Source organism: Nicotiana tabacum, unplaced genomic scaffold (genome assembly GCF_000715075.1).
Source record: "Nicotiana tabacum cultivar K326 unplaced genomic scaffold, ASM71507v2 Un00393, whole genome shotgun sequence".
Lineage (NCBI taxonomy): Eukaryota > Viridiplantae > Streptophyta > Magnoliopsida > Solanales > Solanaceae > Nicotiana > Nicotiana tabacum.
In genome coordinates, this window is record NW_027438630.1 from 16201 (window position 1) to 40140 (window position 23940).

The window sequence follows — 23940 nt, forward strand, 5'->3', positions numbered from 1 at the left end:
CATCACCCTTCGTGCATTAACTCTCATAACATGGCACGACATCACCTTTCGTGCATTAACACTCACAATATGACATGACATCACCCTTCGTGTATTAACACTTACAATATGGCACGGCATTACCCTTCGTGCATTAACACTCTCACTTACCACATAACAATGAACAAGTAATAGCAGGGAGATAGAATCAACAAGAGCAAGTCTTACTTCAACAATGATTCCACAATATCAATCTCAACTTTGGAATCAATACTCAATTATCACTAGAGCCCGTAAATACGATAAGAACGATCAATTTAGTAAGTAACTAGTCTAAGCATGGATAACAAGATCAAAGTAAGCAATAAACTACAAGGAACAAGTCCCCACCCGCATGCTTTAACCCGAAAACAACGCGTAAGTACTCGTCACCACACATATACGTTGTACCCGACATCTAAACATGTAGCAAATAGACAAACAAGTCCCAGTCCCTCAAGTCAAGGTTAACCACGACACTTACCTCGCTCCCAATGTCCATTTCAAAGTTCAATCACAGCTTTGCCTTTCAAACAAGCCTTCGAACTAATAGAATCTAGCAAATTACCAATCAAACGATTCAAATTAAGCCTTAGGAACTACCTACGATTGCAAAGGATTCAATTTAGGTCATTATTGAAAAAGTCAACAAAAGTCAACTCCAGGGCCCACTTGGTCCAAACCTAAAATTCAAACCAAAACCCGATTACACATTCACCCCCAAGCCCAGTTATATCATTTGTTTTTGAAATCTGACCTCAATTTGAGGTCTAAATCCCCATTTTACAAAAAAATCCCTAATTCTACCCAAAACCCCCAATTTTCACCATGAAAACACAAGATTTTTGGTTGAAATCTTAGGAAATGTAGTGAAAGATTAAAAGAAACTAGTTTATAATCACTTACCAATGATTTGGGGAAAAGAGGTTCTTTGAAAAATCGCCTCTAGGGTGTCTTGTTTTGAAAATTTGAGAGAATGAACCAAAATCCCGTCTAAGTACCATTTTGATCAGTTGCAGATGTCGCATTTGCGACCTGAGGTTCGCAAATGCGAAGAATCAATCGCAAAAGCGAAGTCCTCCCATCTCTTCTTTCATCGCATTTGTGATGACTTGTTCGCAAATGCGAACATTGATCTTCCGCATTTGCAACCAAATTGATCGCAAATGCGACCAAGCCTGCCCCAGCCCTACTTCGCAAATGCGAAGTATTGTTCGCAAATGTGAACTCTGGCCTCCCCGCAATTGCGACCTATTGATCGTAAATGCGAACTCATGCTGACCCAGGTACTCTTCGCAAATGCGAACATGTCAGGATTGGGGAATGTTCGCAATTGCGAGATCAGACACCAGTTAACAGAAATTGTAGAACCAGTTGAAGTTTCTAAGTCCAAACCACTACGTAGCCTATCCGAAACTCACCCGATCCCTCGGGGCTCCAAACCAAACATGCACACAAGTCTAAAAACATCATACGAACTTGATCGCGTGATTAAATCGCCAAAATAACACCTAGAACTATGAATTTAGTATCAAATCAAAGGAAATTTTCAAGAAAACTCATGAACTTCTAATTTCACAACCGGGCGTCCGAATCACGTCAAACCAACTCCGTTTCTCACCAAATTTGACAGACAAGTCATAAATATAGTATTGGACCTATACCGGATTTCGGAACCAAAATACGGACCAGATATCCAAAAAGTCAAACATTTCAAAGTCATTAAGCCTTTAACTTTCAAATTTCAACAAAGTGTGATAACTCGAGCTAGGGACTTCCAAATTCGATTCTGGGCATACGCCCAAGTCCCAAATCACGATATGGACCCATCGGGACCGTCAAAATATGAATTTGGGTCTGTTTATTCAAAACATTGACCGAAGTTAACTCAAATGGATTTTAAGGTAAACATTTTATATTTTCTCAGTTTTTAACATAAAAGCTTTCTGGAAAAATACCAGACGGCGCACGCAAATTGAGGAAGGCTATAATAAGGTATTTAAGGCTTCATAACGTAGAATTAGGTTCTAAAACATAAGATGACCTATCGAATCATCACATTATCCACCTCTAAAATAATCATTCATCCTCGAACGGATATAGAAAAGTACCTGGGCTTGTGAAAAGATGGGGATATCTACTCCGGATGTCCGACTCGGACTCCCAAGCAGCTGCCTCGATGGGTTGACCTCTCCACTGCACTCGGATTGAAGGATAACTCTTCGACCTCAACTGACAAACCTGCCGGGCTAGAATAGCCATCGGCTCCTCCTCGTAAGTCAAATCGTTGTCCAAGTGGACATAGCTGAAATCTAACACGTGGGATGGATCGCCGTGATACTTCCGGAGCATGGACATATGGAACACCGGATGAACTGCTGATAAACCCGGTGGCAACGCAAGCCTGTAAGCCACCTCTCCCACTCTCTCAAGAATCTCAAAAGGCCCGATATACCTAGGGCTCAACTTGCCCTTCTTTCTGAATCTCATCACACCCTTCATAGGTGATACCCGAAGTAACACTCTCTCTCTGACCATGAATACAATATCACGAACTCTACAATCAGCATAACTCTTCTACCTGGACTGAGATGTACGAAGTCGATCCTGAATAATCTTAACCTTATCCAAGGCATCCTGTACTAAATTTGTACCCAACAACCGAGCCTCCCCCAGCTCGAACAATCCAACTGGCGATCGGCACGCCGACCATATAATGCCTCATAGGGAGCCATCTGGATGCTCGACTAGTAGTTATTGTTATAAGCAAACTCCTCAAGTAGGTAAGAACTGATCCCAAGAACCTCTGAAGTCTATAACACAAGAGCGAAGCATATCCTCCAATATCTGAATAGTGCGCTCGGTTGTAAGCAAACTCCTCAAGTAGGTAAGAACTGATCCCAAGAACCTCCGAAGTCTATAACACAAGTGCGAAGCATATCCTCCAATATCTGAATAGTGCGCTCGGACTGTCCATCCGTCTGAGAATGAAATGTTGTGCTCAACTCAACCTGCATGCCCAACTTACACTGTACTTCCCCCCAAAAGTGCGAGGTGAATTGCGTACCTCGATCAGAAATGATAGACACGGGCACACCGTGAAGACGAACGATCTCGCGTATGTAAATCTCTGCCAACCGCTCTGAAAAATAGGTAACTGCCACAGGAATGAAGTACGCTGATTTGGTCAGCCTGTCCATAACGACCCAAACTACATCAAACTTCCTATGAGTTCGTGGGAGTCCAACAACAAAATCCATAGTGATACGTTCCCACTTCCACTTAGGAATCTCTAACTTCTGAAGCAAACCACCAGGTCTTTGATGCTCACACTTTACCTGCTGACAATTTAGACACTGAGCTACATATGCAACTATGTCCTTCTTCATTCTCCTCCACCAATAATGTTGTCGCAAGTCCTGATACATCTTGGCGACGTCCGGATGAATAGAATACCGAGCACTATAGGCCTCCTCAAGAATCAACTCACGAAGTCCATCCACATTAGTCACACAAACATGACCCTGCATCCTCAAAACTCCATCATCTCCAATAGTAACCTGCTTGGCACCACCGTGCCGCACTGTATCCCTAAGTACCAGCAAATGAGGGTCGTCATACTGCCGCTCCCTGATACGCTCAAACAAGGAAGACCGAATGATTGTACAAGCTAGGACACGACTGGGCTCCGAAATATCCAACCTCACAAACTGATTGTCCAAAGTCTGAACATCTGATGCAAGCAGTCTCTCACCGACTGGAATGTACGCAATGCTACCCATACTCGCTGCCTTTCTACTCAAGGCGTCGGGCACCACATTGGCCTTCCCGGGATGATACAGGATGGTGATATCATAGTCTTTCAATAGCTCTAACAACCTCTTCTGTCTCAAATTGAGATCCTTTTTCTTTAACAAATACTGTAGGCTCCGATGATCCATGAAAACCTCACACGACATGCCATAAAGATAGTGCCTCCAAATCTTCAGTGCATGAACAATGGCTACCAACTCTAAGTCATGAACAGGGTAATTCTTCTCATGAACCTTCAACTACCGCGACGCATATGCAATCACCCTGCCATCCTACATCAATACTTCACCGAGCCCAACACGGGATGCATCACAATATACCGTATAAGATCCTGAACATGTGGGCAACACCAACACCGACATCGTAGTCAAAGCAGTCTTGAGCTTCTGAAAGCTCGCCTCACACTCGTCTGACCATCTGAATGGGGCACCCTTCTGGGTCAACCTGGTCAATGGGGTTGTTATGGATGAGAACCCCTCCACAAACCGACGGTAATAGCCCGCCAAACCCAAGAAACTCCGAATCTCCGTGGCTGAAGTGAGTCTGGGCCAGTTCTAAACTGCCTCAATCTTCTTAGGGTCCACCTGAATGCCCTCTGCTGATACAACGTGCGCCAAGAAAGCGACCGAATCCAATCAAAACTTGCCTTTGAAAACTTAGCATATATCTGGCTGTCTGAAGTACAATCCGAAGATGTTGCTCGTGCTCCCTTCGACTGCTGGAGTAGATCAAGATATCATCAATAAACACAATCACAAAGGAGTACAAATAAGGCTTGAACACTCGGTTCATCAAATCCATAAATGTTGTTGGGGCATTTGTCAACCAAAAGGACATCACTAGAAACTCATAATGCCCATACCGAGTCTGAAAAGTTGTCTTAGTGACATCGGTTGCCTTAATTCTCAACTGATGGTAGCCAGACCTCAAATCAATCTTCAAAAACACCTTGGCGCCCTGAAGCTGATCAAATAAGTCATCAATCCTCGGCAATGGATACTTGTTCTTGATGGTGACCTTGTTCAACTGCCGATAATCTATGCACATCCTCATCGATCCATCCTTCTTCTTCATGAACAACACAGGCGCACCCCATGTCGAGACACTAGGTCTAATGAAGCCCTTATCAAGCTAATCTTGCAATTTCTCCTTCAATTCTTTCAACTCTGGTGGGGCCATACGATACGGCAAAATAGAAATGGGCTGAGTGCCCGGAACCAAGTCAATACAGATGTCGATATCCCTGTCGGGTGGCATCCCGGGCAGGTCTGCAGGAAATACCTCTAGAAACTCACAGACAACTGGTACTGAATCCATGGAAGGAACCTCCATGCTAGAATCACATACATAAGCCAGATAAGCTAGACACCCCTTCTCGATCATACACTGAGTCTTCATATAAGAGATAACCTTGCTGGTAGAATGACTAGGAGTCCCTCTCCACTCTAATCGAGGCAACCCCGGCAAGGCTAAGGTCACTGTCTTAGTGTGACAATCCAACATAGCGTGATAAGGTGACAAACAATCCATACCCAAGATAACATTGAAATCTACCATATTGAGAAGTAGAAGATCTACACTAGTCTCAACATTCCCAATGGTGACCATACACGAACAATAAATGCGGTCTAAAATAATAGCATCTCCCACAGGTGTGGACACATACACAAGAGCACTCAAAGAATCACGAGGCACAACTAAATATGAAGCAAAATAGGATGACACGTAGGAATAAGTAGAATGAGGATCAAATAGATCTGAAGCATCTCTACTGCAAATTGAAACAGTACCTATGATAACAGCGCCAGATGACTCAGCCTCAGGCCTGGCTGGAAAAGCATAGCATCGGGGCTAGGACCTACTACTCTGAACTATATCTCTAGGACGGGCCCTAGCTGGCTGGCCTCCACCTTTAGTGGCCTGACCTCCACCTCTAATGGTCTGACCTCCACCTCTAGCTGTCTGACCCCTACCTCTAGTTGGATGAGCGGGCGGTGGAGCATTCGATGCCGGGACCATGGCACGAGAACACTGATACTGTGAATTGCTCGATGCACGAGGGCAAAATCTAGCAATGTACCTCGGATCACCACAAGTATAACAGGACCTCGGCTGAAACTGACCCTGTCGACCTGAGTAACCACCCTGAAAACTCTGGAGCGGAGGTGCACTAGTAGGAGCTGGTGGTGCACTGTAGGCTAGCTGGTCGGAATAAGGCATATGAGGGCCACGACCACCTGAAGCACTGTGGGATGCTTGGAGTGCTGAATGAAATGGCATGGGAGGATGGCCTCTACCAAAAGTACCCATGCCTCCAGACGAGGCACCGCTAAACCCACCAAAATGACGAGGTCTCTTGTCAGACCCCTGACCTCCCCCATGTGCAAGAACCATCTCGACTCGCCTGGCAACATTGGCAGCCATTTGAAAATAAATCTCACTCCCGGTCTCCTTAGCCATCTACAACTTGATAGGCTGAGCAAGTCTCTCAATAAACCTCCTCACCCTCTCTCTCTCTTTCTCGGTAGGAAGCAGAAGAATAGCATGACGGGCTAGATCTACAAAACGGGTCTCATACTGAGTGACGAACATACTGCCCTACTGCAGATGCTCGAACTGCCTATGAAAATCCTCTCTCAGTGTGACAGGAAGGAACTTCTCAAGAAATATCTGAGAAAACTGATCCCAAGTAAGAGCAGGCGACCCAGCTGGTCTGGTCGATACAAAATCCTTCCACCATCTCTTGGCGGAACCCGTCATTTTAAACACAGCAAAATCGACCCCATTGGTCTCAACTATCCCCTTGTCCCACAGAACCTCATGGCAACGGTCAAGATAATCATATGGGTCCTCAGAAGGTGCCCCACTGAAGTGAACTAGAAAGAGCTTGGTGAACTTGTCCAACCTCAATAAGCCCTCAAAAGACATAGCTGGTCCATCACCGGCCTGTGCCGCAACAACCGACTGAACTACTCCAACTAGTGGGGCTGCTGGAGCCTGATACTGGGGAGCCATCTGCTCCGAAGTAGGAGTAGTGGGAGTTTATGGTCCTCCCCTAGCATGAGAGACGGCTGGTGCCATGTGAAATGTACCGGCATCAGCCACACTCTCCATAAGGCCCACCAAACGGACCAAAACGTCCTGAAGTACTAGGGTGGCAATGAACCCCTTTGGGACCTGAGTTGGTCCGACAGGAACAGTCTGGGATGTAACCTCCTCGTCAAACTCTACCTGAGGCTCCACTGCTGGTGCTGCTGCTCGAGCTCTGGGATGAGCTCTGCCCCTGTCTCGGCCTCTGGCACAGCCTCGACCTCTGCCCCTCGTAGGAGCTGCCACTGGGGGCTTTGGCTGCTGCTCAGCTGAAGATACAGTACGTGTTCTCGCCATCTGTGAGAGAACAAGAGTAGAAGAGTTCAATTAGCAATGATAGAACAAAATCGCACAACAGAGAAGAGTAGAAGTGAAATTTGTTCCTAAACTTCATAGCCTCTGGAAGATAAGTACATACGTCTCCGTACCGATCCTCCGGACTCTACTAAGCCTGCTTGTGACTTGTGAGACCTAGGAAACCTAGTGCTCTGATACCAACTTGTCACGACCCGTAATTCCCACCTTCAGGACCGTGATGGCGCCTAACATTTCACTTGCTAGGCAAGCGAACGTTAGAGGATTCTTTAAGCCAATTTTTAGTCAATTTCAATAGCATAATCAATTAAGCTAAATAGATGCTAAAACTGAAATGCAACATAAAGCCCATCATATTTGATACAATACGGATCTGGAGTCATAACTCACGCGCTTCTAAAATTTACTACAAACAGAGTCTGAAAGAAAATACAACTGTTCTGAATGAAAAGAAACAGTAAAATAAGGAAACTAGGAAGGGACTCCAAGGTCTGCGGACGCCAGCAGATCTACCTTGAGTCTCCGATAAGCAAGTCCGGACTGCCGAGTCTCGCGATCAGCTAGGGCCGGTACCAAAATCTGCACAAGAAGTGTAGAGTGTAGTATAAGTATAACCGACCCCATATACTCGTAAGTGTCAAGCCTAACCTCGACGAAGTAGTTACGAGGCTATGACAAGACACCCACATAATAAACTTGTGCAGATAACAATATATATATATACAGGAAACAACAATAACATCTAAATATGTACTATTGGGAGGGGGGCATGCTAAATGGGCACAAGATGTAAGAGATACAACGGAAATGATAACCCGACCAGTTAACATGCTTTTAACTAGTGAAAAACAACTAAACACAATGAAGAAAATTGCACGGCATCACCCTTCGTGCTTTTACTCTCAACCTCACAATGAAACAATATTTCTGCACGGCATCACCCTTCGTGCTTTTACTCTCAGCCTCACAATATAAATCATTAGATACGGCACGACATCACCCTTCGTGCATTAACTCTCATAACATGGAACGACATCACCCTTCGTGCATTAACAGTCACAATATGTCACGACATCACCCTTCGTGTATTAACACTTACAATATGGCACGACATCACCCTTCGTGCATTAACACTCTCCCTTGCCACATAACAATGAACAAGTAATAGCAGGGAGATAGAATCAACAAGAGCAAGTCTTACTTCAACAATGATTCCACAATATCAATCTCAACTTTGGAATCAATACTCAATTATCATAAGAGCCCGTAAACACGATAAGAACGATCAATTTAGTAAGTAACTAGTCTAAGCATGGATAACAAGATCAAAGTAAGCAATAAACTACAAGGAACAAGTCCCCACCCGCATGCTTTAACTCGAAAACAACGCATAAGTACTCGTCACCACACATATACATTGTACCCGACATCTAAACATGTAGCAAATAGACAAACAAGTCCTAATCCCTCAAGTCAAGGTTAACCACGACACTTACCTCACTCCCAATGTCCACTTCAAAGCTCAATCACAGTTTTGCCTTTCAAAAAATCCTTCGAACTAATAGAATCTAGCAAATTACCAACCAAACGATTCAAATTAAGCCTTAGGAACTACGCACGATTGCAAAGGATTCAATTTAGGTCATTATTGAAAAAGTCAACAAAAGTCAACTCCCGGGCTCGCTTGGTCCAAACCCGAAATTCGGACCAAAATCTGATTACCCATTCACCCCCGAGCCCAGTTATATAATTTGTTTTGGAATTCGACCTCAATTTGAGGTCTAAATCCCCATTTTACAAAAAAACCCTAATTCTACCCAAAACCCCCAATTTCCACCATGAAAACACAAGATTTTTGGTTGAAATCTTAGTAAATGTAGTGAAATATTGAAAGAAACTAGTTTAAAATCACTTACCAATAATTTGGGGAAGAAATGTTCTTTGAAAAATTGCCTCTAGGGTTTCTTGTTTTGAAAATTTGAGAGAATGAACCAAAATCCCGTCTAAGTCCCATTTTGATCAGTTGCAGATGTCGCATTTGCAACCTGGGGTTCGCAAATGCGAATCCCGCAAACGCAAAGAATCAATCGCAAAAGCAAAGTCCTCCCATCTCTGCTTTCATCGCATTTGCGATGACTTGTTTGCAAATGCGAACATTGATCTTCCGCATTTGCGACCAAATTGATCGCAAATGCGACCAAGCCTGCCCCAGCCCACTTCGCAAAAGCGAAGTATTGTCCGAAAATACGAACTTTGGCCTCCCCGCAATTGCGACCTCTTGATCGCAAATGCGAACTCATGCTGACCCCGGTACTCTTCGCAAATGCGAAGAATTTTGCTCGCAAATACGAGTCTGTCAGGATTGGGGAATGTTCCCAAATGCGAACACTGATCTCGCAATTGTGATCAGACACCAGTTACTAGAAATTGCAGAACCAATTGAGTTTTCTAAGTCCAAACCACTCCGTAGCCTATCCGAAACTCACCCGAGCCCTCGGGGCTCCAAACCAAACATGCACACAACCTAGAACTATGAATTTTGTATCAAATCAAAGGAAATTTTCAAGAAAACTTATGAACTTCTAATTTCACAACCGGACATCCGAATCACGTCAAACCAACTCCGTTTCTCACCAAATTTAACAGACAAGTCATAAATATAGTATTGGACCTATACCGGGTTCCGAAACTAAAATATGGACCCGATATCCAAAAAGTCAAATATTTCAAAGTCATTAAGTCTTTAACTTTCAAATTTCAACAAAGTGAGATAACTCAAGCTAGGGACTTCCAAATTCAATTCTGGGCATACGCCCAAGTCCCAAATCACGATACGAACTTACCGGAACCGTTAAAATATGAATCCGGGTCTGTTTACTCAAAACGTTGACCGAAGTTAACTCAAATAGATTTTAAGGCAAAAATTTTATATTTTTTCAGTTTTTAACATAAAAGCTTTTCGGAAAAACACCTGGACTGCGCACGCAAATCGAGGAAGGCTAGAATGAGGTATTTAAAGCTTCATAGCGCAAAATTAGGTTCTAAATCATAAGATGAACTATCAGGTCATTACATAAATCAAGTCAACAAAACATTCGAAGTAGAATAGGAACGAATGCGGAGGTAATTGGACAAATTGCAGGTGACCCTATACCAATTCAAGGAATGGACTTTGCAGCACGTACCTCGGGATCAAAATAGTGAGGACGATACACTGGCCAACTTGGGGTCGTCTGTCGACTCTGATGAATTCGACTGGGGGTAGTAGTATAGCTTATGAACTCGGTGGTAGAAGAAGGTCACGCCGATCGGAAGACAGAAAAATTGCCATCGGAACCTGAAGGGAAATTGCCATCATCATCAGATCGAAGGGAAATTGCCATCGGATCCCAAGGAATCGAAAGCCTTATGCACCAAAACTGCCAGGTTTAGCTTAGTCGAAGGGAAATTGTTTAGAAGATCCTTCTTCGGCCCACTAGCTATGTACTTGGGTTTGGGAGAGACCGAATACGCCATGAGAGAGGTCCACGAGGGAACTTGCGGGAACCACTCTGGGGCAGAATCCTTGGTTCGAAAGTTAATCAGAGTCGGTTACTACTAGAATAAAATGGAGAAGGATGCGAAAGACTTCATACGAAAATAGTGTCAAATACACGCCCTGATGATTCATCAACTGGGAGAGAGGCTTTACCCGGTCTTGTCGCCATGGCAATTTATGAAATGGGGAATGGATATCGTCGGTCCCTTGCCATGGGTGCCCAGTAAAGCCCAATACATACTACCCATGACCGATTATTTTTTCAAGTGGGTCGAAGCTCCGGGGAGAAAGAGGTCATCGACTTCATCTAGGATCACATAATATGTTGATTTGGAATACCGACTGAGATCGTTTCCGACAACGGAAATCAATTCGTCAGTAGCAAGGTAAGTAAGCTTTTCGAAGACCACAAAATCAAAAAAATATTATTAACGCCTTACCACCCTAGTGGGAATGGGTAAGCGGAATCGACGAACAAAATAATACTCCAAAACTTGAAAAAGAGATTGACCGATTCAAAAGGAAAGTGAAAAGAAATCTTGGCCAAAGTCTTGTGGGCATACCATACGACTTACAAGTCAAGTACCGGAGCGACCCCATTCTCCCTAGTCTACGGAGCGGAAGCCTTAATACCGGTCGAGGTAGGGGAACCGAGCCTCAGGTTTCAGTATGCTACTTAAATTTCAAACGGCGAGTCCATGACCACGAGCCTGGAATTTTTGGACGAAAGGTGAGAAGCCACCTTGGTCCGGTTGGCCGCCCAAAAGCAGCGAGTAGGGAGGTACTACAACCAAAGAGCCAACCTTCGACATTTTCAAGTAGGGCACTTGGTGTTGAGAAAAGTAACGCCACACACCAGGAACCCGAATGACGGAAAACTAGGCCCGAATTAGGAGGACCGTATATAGTTACCAGAATAACCGGGAAAGGCTCGTATAAACTCGAGTCGGGAAACGGTGCTCAACTACCGAACAATTAGAACATGGCACACTTAAAGCGGTACTACTACTAAGGTACGAGCTCAATTCCCTTTTTTCCCTTGAATCAGGTTTTTCCCGAAGTGGTTTTTTCGGAAAGGTTTTTAACGAGGAAACAGTAAGACGTGTTACCTTAGCTTCGAAGGTCGGACTTAAACCGGAGTTGCTGATCATTTGCACCGAACCAACAATATTCGAGCCCTCATAAGTTCGACCTCAAATACTGGGGCCATTACCCCTAGCTTAAGATCCTTAGAAGGTGCAATCACTTGATATTAAAAGCCAAGGATTGGTAGTTAGGATTCATTGTAAGGGTCAAACAGTAAAACGAACCGTATCTATGTAGCCCTCTCTAGCCACGGCATAAGGCTTATGCACCTCCAATTATGTACTCTACATATAAAACAGTGAAAGAAATCTTTGCTTTCTTTATACTTTATTACTATGCATTTCGCTTGATCGATGCTTTACTACGGATCCTAAATCCCAAAGCCCACGGGCTACCCCAACTCGGGGACTGTCGTTTGATAAAAACTTAGATGAACCGGGCTATCAAATCCTAGAGGCACCAAGCCTATTAGGTAGGGCCCAAAAATGAAAGGCTACGACCGCCCCAAAATGGCTCAGAGACGTCCGAAGTTCGTACTCAGAAAGTAAGGCCCTTACGTATAATTAAAACCTAATAAAGGGTTACCCTCGGCAAAACATCATCGCATATGACTAAAACTCTTAAGTGTCTTAAAGGCCTTCGATTTTTATCCAAAATTTGAAGCCACGAGCAATCTGAAGCTACTATCAAAACCGGGCCCCATTCGGGCTTCCGGAGAATGGATGCTCCAAATTATGTTTGATTCTATGCTAAGGCATTATGGACGATACACAAATAAAAACAAATTGCAAATAGATGTTGAAAAGTAAAATCAAGGTGCTTCCAAAGGGAAAATTTTATATATATATCTCAAAGAATATTTACAAAGGCACGATAAAACAACCTCAAAATAAACAAGAAAGAAAATGTACAAAAAGGAAACAAAAAAGAGCTAAGGCATCTCCACCTGATCTTCACCGGAACCTTCGGGACCTTCGGGCTCATAAAGTTCATTTTCCTCGGCCTCAAGACTCTGGGCTTCTTCAATCTCGAACGAAAGGTTGAATCCCCGGGCATGAACCTCCTCGAGGATCTCCTTCTGGGACAAACACTTTACATACTCGGTCTTCATTCTTAAGCGGGCCTCGGCTATCTCCACATTAGTTTTATACTGGGACAACATTTACTCGACTTTGGAGGAATCAATCGAGATTGCCTCCAATTTGGACTTTAACACAGTATATTCCCGGCCAAGGGCCTCCCGTTCCAAGGCAGCTCAATCTAGTTGGGCTCGGAGTTCCTCATTTAGCCGAGACCACTTGTCAGCCTTGTCCTTTGCTCCCCGAAGTTGGTCCTTGCCCGATGCTAACTCCTCCTTTGTAGCCTCCTTTTCCGAAGCTAGCAGGTACATCCTGCTCCTCAGCGCCTCGACCGTAGCTTTGACCTCATTCATCTCGGCCCGAAGCTGGTCAATGAAGTCTATCTTCTCTTGGACCTGCGAGGTTGCATCGTTAGTAACTACGCATAACCTCTCATTTTTAACCTAAAAGTTCCTTACCCTCTTGACCAGTTCAGCATGCTCCCATTTCAAGGACACGACCTCCTTTTGTGCCTTTTCCAACTCGGCTCGGAGAACTGAGAGATCTTTGAGGGACTCGTCTTTTTGTTCACTAAGAACCCTATACATGTCCTTCTACCAGACTTGCTCTTTGAGCTCGAACTCGAGTTGGATGACTATCATCCAAGATCGAAGGAAGCTTTCATTGTGGAGCACCGAAGCCTGAAAAACAAAACGATAAGATCGTAAGAGCATGCTGAGAGATTCGTAAAGGGCACAAGAAATAGACAACTTACCCAGTTCAGTGCCTGTTGTGCCTCGTTGAAGAGGCTCGATGTGCCTACTTCGTCCATCTTCGCCTGGTCCTCCTCGGTCACTAGGCAACGAAGATAGCTGGCCACATCCACCGGAGCGGACATAGGGCATCCATCGGGATAGTTAGCACGACTGTTCTTTTACGGTCAGGATCCACACTCGGAGCAGGGAACTACCTCACCAGCTTCGGGCTCGAGTCCGGCTCGCCTGCTCCCGATGGCACGTCCTTTTTTGGGATCTCCAGGTGACCAAGCCCAAAATAATCCTCTAACGCGCTCATGTCCATGCTATCAAAAAACATGTTGAGGGCGTCATCTGGGCCCCGGGCTCTCATTTGATTTCTCTTTATCGGTTTGAGCCTCGTCGAACATAGACTCTGTGTGAGACGGCGACTCCGCGATGTCGATAACACCGGTTACCTCCTTCGGGTAAGGGGCGGTTTCTCGGGAGGCCGTGGCCTCTGGTTCTTCTTCTGGCTCCCGAGCTAGAGGGGAATCGGCCTCTCAGCCACCTTCTCTGGTTGCTGGTTATTCTCCTTCGTCGATGGTCGACCCATGAGCGTCGAACTCCAAATCATCGTCCTCAAGTTAATCCCTCAGCCGAAAGAGGGAATCGGGGTCCGGTACCCTTGCTTTGGTACTCTTTTTATTTCTTTTCCGGACCCCAACAACTACCCTCTTCTTCTTGACCTCGGCATCCGGGGAGCCAGAGGATTTCCTCTTTTTTTTCTTTTTCTCCTCGTTTGCAGCAGCTCCGGGTTGTCCCGAAGCGAAGGGTTCAGCAAGCGAGGACAGGGCCTCATCTTTATCCAATGGCCAGCTTAGTAGTCTTGGGATAACCTGTGAAAGGGAAAAATACTTAGCAGAAATGAAGGTTAACTATGAAAATAGAATTGTTCGGGAGGAGGACTCACCATGGGAACGGGCCCACCACTTGCCCTTTGAAAGCTTGCGCCATTCGCGCTCGAATTAAGACATTTATTTGCAGATCCCCTCGATCTACTCCTTGAAGCGGGGGACTATATTAGGAACTTGGGCGACCACTGCACATTGGTAGACACAGGAAATTAGAAAAATAACAAAAGAAGTGTCAAGTACTCGGGAAGGGGAGAAAACTTACGGGATGAGTTCCATTTTTCAGGGAACGGTAAGAATTCGGGGGGAATGAGGTCTTCAGTTTTCAACCGAATGAACCTCCCCTGCCAATCTCGATATTGATCTTCATCGATGCTCGAGAATGGAGCTTTGCTTGCTCGACGAATGAGCTTGATCAACCCCCCTCGGAAGACTCGGGGACTGTAGGGACGAAGCACGTGGTCGAGGGTAAACCAAGGTGCTTCGGTGTTGTAGATGAAGTGGCAGAGGAGGATTACGATCCTCCAAAAAGACAGGTGAATCTGCCTAAGGCAGACGTCGTACCTTTTATAGAAGCCGAGAATTATAGGGTCCACCAGGACGAGCATAAAAGGGTAAGTGTAAAGACATAGATACCCTTCCACGTAAATAGTAATGTCTTCGTTGGGCCCGGGGACGACCACAGCCTTGCCCTCCTAGTTGCAGTCCACCCGAACTGTGGGGAGTGTGTCCTCAGTAATGGAGCATATGTACCTCCACACTCCCTCACCCCGGTCCTGTTGACTGGAGGCCTTCTCAACTTTGAAATCGTTCTCAATGGAACAGCCCCCGGGGACGAAGCTCTTCAAAGGAGGCTCTGGGGCCACCTTAGGAACGACCACCTCGACATTCGTGGTTGGTTTGGAAGTTGAAGGGACGGTCTATTGAGGCACAAATTTGGAAGTTTTTGCCATCGAATTTTGAAAAGTATGAAGGTTTGAAGGTAAATATGAAGGTTTGAAGATGAGGATGAAGGTTTGAAGATAGGGATGAAGGTCTGACTTGAAGATTTGAAGAAGGAGTATGAACTTTTGAAGATCAAAATATGAAGATCTGGAAAACAATGGATGAAGGTTCGAAGGGGTTAGAAATAAGTGAAGAATTTGAGGGTAAGTCCGGGAGCTCTAAAATCGGAAAGTAAAAAAGTGAAAAAGGGGTCGAAGCTTTTATAGAGAAAGGATAATCAATGCGTGACGTTTCGCATTCGAGGATAGTCAACCGGCGGCTGACACATGTCCGAAGTTAGAACGATGTGACTGATGGGATATTTTCCTGACTCGTCAACTCGGTTGTAGCGTACGGAAGAAGGAACCGGGGTTAATTTATCGCTTTCCATCGCTCCGATAAATCTACTCTCTAGGAAACGAGTAGATTATCTATGTACGGATAAAATCGAGGGCAACAGTTTTTTCGATTCCCCGATGAAAGAACAAAGGGAAGCATGGCTCGAAGTGATTATAATCGAGGCCCATGAGCCCCTCGTATGAAACCCGGGAGGAATGAACGATATAGCTGAGGTCGAACACGATGAAGTGACGGATCTGGGCCAAGTATAACTTCTGGATCTCAGAGGACGCGGTGAACGGTTATGCATGACGAGAAGGGGCTGTAATATTTGCCCTCAACCGGATATTACATCGCGAATCTCGTTTAGTATCAACTGTAGATCAACATTTACCGGAAAAAGAAGATTTTTACCTTTTTTAGACTTGTACTATGACTGAAATTCCCCTACCATATAAAGGGGAAGGTTTTCTTTATTCTGACACATTGAGACACGCAAATCAAAGCTATAAAAATTTACTTTTGTCTTCTAGCTATTGTTCAAGGTATTATTCATTTGTTCTTTTTCTTCACTCGCGACCGAGCTTGTATCGAGGGTCCAATCGAGGACGAATTCCACTGTTCAATCTAAGATCAGGCTTGGTCATTACATTGCAATTAGTTTTATCATTTATTTTGTCTTTAACTCCTTCACCTTTTGTTCTTAATTATTCGTATTGGATTAAACCATGTATCTTTTAAACCGCGTACAAATTTAATTGTTACTCATTTTTGGGGTAAACACACACACACACATATATATTATAATTATATTGTCTAGTTTAATTATATTTTGCTAATTACTAAAACTAATTAAGAGTTTTTTATAATTTGTAGTAGTACTAAATGAATTTATAATATAGTATAACTAGGTAAAAATATCATCATTGTATACCTTTGGATGAAAAAAATGTAACTTCTCTCTAATATTTGACACATTGCTTTTTAAGATTCAAATTAAGTAAACTTTTATTAATATTTAAAGTTTGTTTTTCTTTTGCTTGTTAGATAGAAGAGATTTGTAACTTATAATAATGTTCATATAGTTAAAGAATATGTAAATTCATTTTTTTAAAAATAATCTAGTCAAATTTTAGCTCTTAAAATTGGTCAAATGGATTAATTATAAGTGAAAAGCGCCGGACAAATTGATATAAAGAAAATATTATATATTAGAAAGAATATTGTGTTTTGACTGTTAGAAATCTCAATTGGTTGACATTAGTGGAAAATGCAATAATCAAATTACTCTTTTCTGGGGATATCCCGCTTCTCGGACTAGCTTTACTAATGTAAAAATTGCATCGGCGCACTATTTGGTCGCCCCAATTTAACATGTTCCCACTTTTAATTTTTTTTAATTTGTACCCATTGTTTAAATAATTTCAGGTATTTTTCTCCTTCTTCTTCTTCTTCTTCTTCGGGTAACAATGATTTTATATGGTATTTATGAACATATTTTAAAGTAGTTTGTGATGTTTTATAATTGTGAGCTATTGTGGCGCTTTATTTTTTTACTATTGATTATGTATTTTTTTTCTTAATTACAAAATGAGTTTGTTAGATTTATTGTTGTTTTGACAAATTGATGATTGAGGTTTGTTCTTGATGATATTTGGAGGTTATTTTTCAAATTTGAACTCATTTGGAGTAGATTTAGGTATTAAATAGTATATTGGATTGTTATAACGTTGGTTGCATTTCAGACCTTTTGTCCTTAAGTGTATCTGAAGTGTAATTTTTCACTTCAGACTTATTGGCCTTAAGTGTAGGAAAACGTTTGTGCACTTCAGACCTTTTGGCCTTAAGTGCATGAAACCATTGGTTTCACTTCATACCTATTTGACCATAAGTGCATCTGAAGTGCAATTTTTCACTTTAGACTTATTGGTCTTAAGTGTAGGAAAACGTTTGTTGCACTTCAGACCTTTTGGCCTTAAGTGTATTTGAAGTGCAATTTTTCACTTCAGACTTACTGACATTAAGTGCATATAATCATTGTTTGCACTTCAGACCTATTTGGCCTTAAGTGCATAAGTGGAATTGTTTCATTTCAAACTAATTTTTTTTTAACTTCAAACTGATAAGCCTGAAGTTCATCGTAAAGTGGGTAGACTTGCAATTTTTTTTGCAAAGTGGGTATAAGTTCAATTATGACAATGGATGCTTATCGGGCGGATAATTATTCTTAACGGTTTGGCTTATCGGTTATCGGATTATAAATGTAGTAATCTGCTAGCCATCCAATAAGACAATAGGTGGATTGATATCAGATTAATGATTATCGGGCAGTTATCAGGCGATTTATCGGCAAAATCAAATAATTCTTTTTTGAACAATCAATACCAAACGGGTGAAGAATAAAAATAGAAAGTCTACCTTGACTCTACTCTCTAGCGATAAAGTCTACCGTTTCGAGGAAAGATTCTCCCTTGAATCCATCGAGAGATTGCGATTTGGTTTTAGTTCTTATATCATTCGATCCATCAAACACCTCCATCTCTTTTCTTAAATTTGTATCTTAGGGCTCGTAGTCAGTCAAAATCAATTTGAAAAGAATATTCTTGGTCGATTGTTTCTACGGGGTTCTCGCATCGCTTGGTCTGTGGCAGAAAGAGGCTAAGATCTTGTTTTTAGGCCTTGATAATGCCGACTAAACTACCCCAGTAGACTTTATCGCTAGAGAGTAGAGTCAACTACCACAGGGTTTCAATAGTACTTTATATACATAGGGGTAAAAGTATAAATATAAAAATTCTTAACGGGTTAACGGTTTACCCGATAAGAAAATTGAGTAATCTGTCCCCAAATCGTTAAGACGTTAATTATAGAATCTCAATCCGTTCACCATCTATTACCCCGATAATCCGATACTAATAAGTCAATAAGCCATCGGTTCGGTTCGGTTAACGGTTCCGATTCGGTTTTGAACATCCCTAATTGTGACCCCAAAAACGGGTATAGATGCAAAAGCCCCTCAACTAACTGTATTCATAGCTTTCTAGTGTCGGAGCCAGATCTACTTTCTCGTCGGCATTCTCTAAATAAATTATATTATGGTCTTGAACTCTCGATATATCATAATGAATGATCAAGGTTGTATGTATCAAGATGGGTAAAAATAACTTAATCGGCATTTCTGGCTAATCTTGCAAGTATAGCCAGATTATCCACCAAGTAGAACCATTCTCTGCCTTAGAAATTTTAGAAACTTATCTGCCTTGCAGTCCAAAATTTCATTCTATAGAAACACAAAAAGATAGACGCACAAGCTCACAACAACCTCTGATAATCAAGTCTCAACTGTGGTCAGGTTTTGCAAGAAGCTTTCAGGTAGAAGTTCGTTTGAAAGATTATACAGTTGTAAACAATCCAATTGTTGACAATCATCAATCACAAGCCTTACGAGGCGAGGAAGGATATCATGTAATTTGGCCTGCAGTTTAGGACACTCCTCCAAATGGAGCCAGTGTCGGAGCTAGTATTCAACTTTATGGGCTCTGAATTTTAAAACGGCAACTTCAAGTACTACTCAATGGGTTCTAAATTGAAATCTAAGTCAACCCATAGAGCTTAAATTAGTCATAAGCAAAACAAACAAGACAAAGAATAAGTATCAGAAAATCCAAAGATAAGGTTTATCATTAAAATTGGTAACATAGTCTGCAATATAATCTTCTACTTATATGGATACAAGCTGAGCTAGTGAGTTGATAAATTCTCCCTTTCAGGTTTACACCTTGTATTCGCAAAACCCCTAAAAACTTTCAAAATTCCTTTAAAAGTTACAACTCCAACCAAATTTTGATCCTCATCAATGACCCAAATGAAACTCGCACGATGCGCAAGCGCTTGAATCAACACAGCCACCAATGAACTCCCGGGATAACACGTGATCGCCTCTGACCTTCTTGCTGAAGAATATCGCCCGGAACCATTTCTACTCGACCCCGACTCATCATCAGAAGAACAACTAGAAGCTGAAGATGATGAAGACGACACTGAAAACTCTTTGTCCATCAATTCTAGCATCAGGCCAAGTTTTTTCTCTTGTAATCTCATTTTCACCAATTCAACCAAGTCCTCTGGAGGACCACCATAATCAATGTATGCCATAAGATCACCAGCTGAAAGAGTCGTGATCGCTGCTGCAACAGATTCATCGCAGTAGGCAAGAGTAGAGGGGGAGATTTCCCCGATTAGTCTGTTGTCATCATCGACAACTGCAACTGCTGTTTGTTCAATATGTGCTAGAGCGATTGAATCCAAAGCAGAGATTGCAGGGTCATGGTAAGGAACAGTCAAGATGTTGTGATCGATGATGTTGAGCGATTCAATTGAAAAAGTTGGCATAGGGGAGAACACTCCAATGGAATTGAGAAGTAAGCGGACAACGTCTTCCTGTGTTATCCAACAGTATTCAACTCCATTATGATGTGTGGATTTCAAAGAGGATGATTTACTCAAAGGCTTTCTCCTTGAATTTGTGTAGTTGTGAATCGGTATAACAAGGTTCTGTGTACCTTCAAGAATGTGATCTATAGCTTCCAGCAAGCTGAACAAACAATAAAGAAATTTCAGCAGACTACCAATAACAGCACACTGCAATAAACCAATCAACATACTACGCATCAATCTCAAGCTAGTTGGATCGGCTATAAATCCTCTATTGAATGCCGTATCTACACTACTACAACAACAAAAAAGACAGTGTAATCCCAAAAGAGGGGTCTGAGGAGGGTAGTGTGTATGCAGACCTTACTCCTGCCTTGTAAAGATAGAGGGGTTGTTTCCAATAGACCCTTGGTTAAAGGAAATATAGGAAAAGAAGCACTAGCAGTAACAACAGTAAAGGGTTCTCTAAAAGTAAGCAGGGTTTCTGTTTGTCACAGGTTGTACTATTGTCTTGCATAGTTGTTCTATTTTGTTTGTTTGTGAAAGCAAAAGAATAATCAAAATAAGAACAAACTCTCTCACCATAATATTCAACTCAATTCCCAAAATCAAATACAAATTAAAACATAATATAAGCAGAGGTATTCTAGTCCAAACCCATCTAGCAATTCCTCAAAACTCAAACTAATCCCGACATTGTCATACACGAATCTAACCCGACTAAATCTTATTTCCAATTAGTTGGTATTGACTAATAAATAGTGTCCCTCAATGCATCAATCAAAATGTGTAGAGACGTGCGAGCGTTAATACTTATTCGCATCTGGTGTTTACACCAAATCAATCAATACTCTTTGCGGTTGTAAAGTAAAGTGAGAATACATGTCATTTGACCACGATTTAAATGATAAATTTGCGTATGATAGACACATGTAATTGATTGATTTGATATAAATACGAGATGCTTTCCTAAGAGAGCCTCAAAGGTGGTTGCCTCTCATGTGCCAAAGGATGTTCATCTACACTACATATCTAAACCATAAAAAGACAAAGACAGCGGATCAACAACAACAAATCCAGTCAACTCTCATAAGTGGGGTCTCGGAAGTATAATGTGTACACAAACCTTATCCATACCCTAGGAGGGCAGAGAAACTGTTTCCGATAGACCCTCTGCCAAAGAAAAGATGAAAAGACAGCGGATTAAACAAATTAAAACCACTTGATGCTGCATGAAATGAACTTGTAGCTGATATGTTAAGGAAAAAAGACGATAAAATGTCACGTTGATACACCGACTGAAAGTTTTCCACTTGATGAAAAAACTGTGATTTGTGAGCTAAAAATTGTTCCTTTTCAACAAATTCTTTAGCATTGTTATTTTGGAACATCCACTCTCCATATTTATTAGCTTTCCTCTGTGGAATACTAAGTCATACGTTCAAGCATCAAGAATTCGGAACTCTTACCTAAAAATAATCACCTTAATCTTCATATCATATTTGGAACCACAAAAAAGAAAAGCAAAGATTTTTTAAATTCTCTCCGCCACAAAATTTCAGAGTAAAGGATGAAGACTGCATATATTCTTAACAAGAAACTTCAAAAACAAAAATAGTAAACTAATAAACGAGCTAAGAAAAGCGATTCTCAGAAGAGAAAAAATTAAAAGCAATTAGTAGCAGTAATCATAGTAAAATCCTACTAAATTAAATAAATGCAAGAAGAGAGTACATGACATGGGACAAATCAACCAAGTGGAAGAAATGTGAATTCTTCAACTAATTTAATTTTTATGTGATTTGGTCATCGACTCTTCAAAACTTCAAAATATTTAAACAAAAGTTAGATATTCTGTTCAACGACAACAAATTCATGATATTTTCTAATTAAAAGTATTTAAGAACTACTCTTTCCGTTTCAGTTTATGTGACACTATTTCAATAGTCCGCTACAAAAATGACCCCTTTTCTAAATTTGAAATTAATTTAACTTAAACTTCTTATTTTATCCTTAACGAGAAACTATGACATGAGGGCATATTCGCGATGCAAGTTTCAAAAATCTTTTATTTCTTTCTTAAACTTCATCACACTATGTCGCGAGTAAAGGGCAACCCGATACACAAAGCATCCCGTATTCACGTAGGGTCCAAGGAAGGGCCGCACCCAAGGAGCAGAGGCAGATCTAACATTTAAGTTTTATGGGCTCAACCTTTAAGATTTTTATAGCATTGAATCTATTTAAGTTATAGGTTCATATTGCTATTTAAGATATTAATGAATTTTTACATATAAATTTATGTTTCGCGCCAAAAGTATTGGGTTCAGTTGAATCCGGTGCCGATACATGGCCTCCGCCTCTGCCAAGAAGGTGTAATGTAGTCGGTCTACCCGATGCAAGTATTAGTGGTTGATTCTACGGCTCGAACACGTGATATAAGTCGCGAGTATTTGATAAATTAAAAGAACATTTGGCTGTCCAATTAATAATAAAATATAAATTAAATGACACAAAAGTAGTAGGAATGTAGGATTCCATGTAAAAATATCACAAACCTGGAATTGGGCTCCAAATGCCTAACAATATTATCCCCTTTAGTCAAAATCTTAGATACAGGAACCTCAAGTACCTTAGAAGAATCAATTAAACTTTCCTCTTTACATAAATAGCAAATCACATCCACCATTGAAACCTTCCCTATACAGCGGCATTCAACAGAATAATCATCTTCTTCTAGAACCTTCCACACGCTTGCATAAGTCTCGCCGGTTCTCTTCAAAACCGCTATCGCCTCCGCTAACGTGGCGGTCGCCGGAATTATAGGCCGTAATGCCGGTTTTCCAAGGCATAAATCTGATACCTCCCGATTTAGAAAACTTACTGCCATGCAAAATATGAGGAAAAAAGGGATAGAAAAAATTAGAAAGGATAAAAAAGGAATTAGAGGAATAGAGTAGGGGTAAAATGGAGAATTTATATTGCCGGAACAACCGTGTAAGGGAAGATCCGGTGGTCGTCGAAGGAATGACGATGACTGAGGAACAAGCGGGGAAAGATTTGAGATATTTATAGGCGGGGAGTTTTACCGAAATAGCCGGTGTTCGGTAAAGGGATGAGCTTTTTTCCACTGATTTTATATTTCTGGATTGTGGGGCCCAGGTGGATCCAAGTGGTTATGTTATTTTGGACTTGCAATTGTCTATACTCCATTTTTAAGTTAAATAAGCTACACTTATAATAGAATTTTTATAATATAGTGCATTTTAAATAGTTATAATATATTGTAAAAAGAAATAGTTAAGACATGTTATTACATATTATATTTTTCGATTATCATATCGAATCTATTGTAAAGAGTTATTTACTCCCTTTATTTTAGTTCATATCGCAGTTTTTGACTTATTGACTGAATACGGAATTTGAAAGAAAGAAATGTTGTGTGGATTTGATGAGATTTCTGTTGTTATAAAAGTACGTTGTTAAAGTAAAACATAAAGCTTATACTTAAAAAAATTATAAAAAATATGTCATTCTTTTTTTAACGGACTAATAAAGAAATAATGTTACATAAAATAGAAGAGAGACAGTATACGTTGTAAGTCGAGTTAATCTGA

General features: G+C 41.6%; 1 protein-coding gene across 1 annotated transcript; it reads right to left on the minus strand.

The window, feature by feature from the left end:
- Positions 1-19542: 19542 nt before the first annotated feature.
- LOC107773734 (CBS domain-containing protein CBSX5-like) lies at positions 19543-23369 on the minus strand. Its single transcript, XM_016593160.2, has 2 exons — positions 22882-23369; positions 19543-20483 (listed from the first exon to the last, which is right to left on the minus strand). Exons 1-2 carry the CDS (start codon positions 23211-23213, stop codon positions 19631-19633), a joined length of 1185 nt encoding a protein of 394 aa, XP_016448646.1. The 5' UTR covers positions 23214-23369; the 3' UTR covers positions 19543-19630.
- Between the last annotated feature and the right edge of the window lie 571 nt (positions 23370-23940).

Bases quoted from the DNA above. Each gene is read 5' to 3' on its own strand.
- LOC107773734 (XM_016593160.2), bottom strand. From the start codon at position 23,213: ATGGCAGTAAGTTTTCTAAATCGGGAGGTATCAGATTTATGCCTTGGA. The intron at 20,484-22,881 runs GTTTGTGATATT...TTGTTTGTTCAG, and splicing joins CATTTGGAGCCCAATTCCAG to CTTGCTGGAAGCTATAGATC.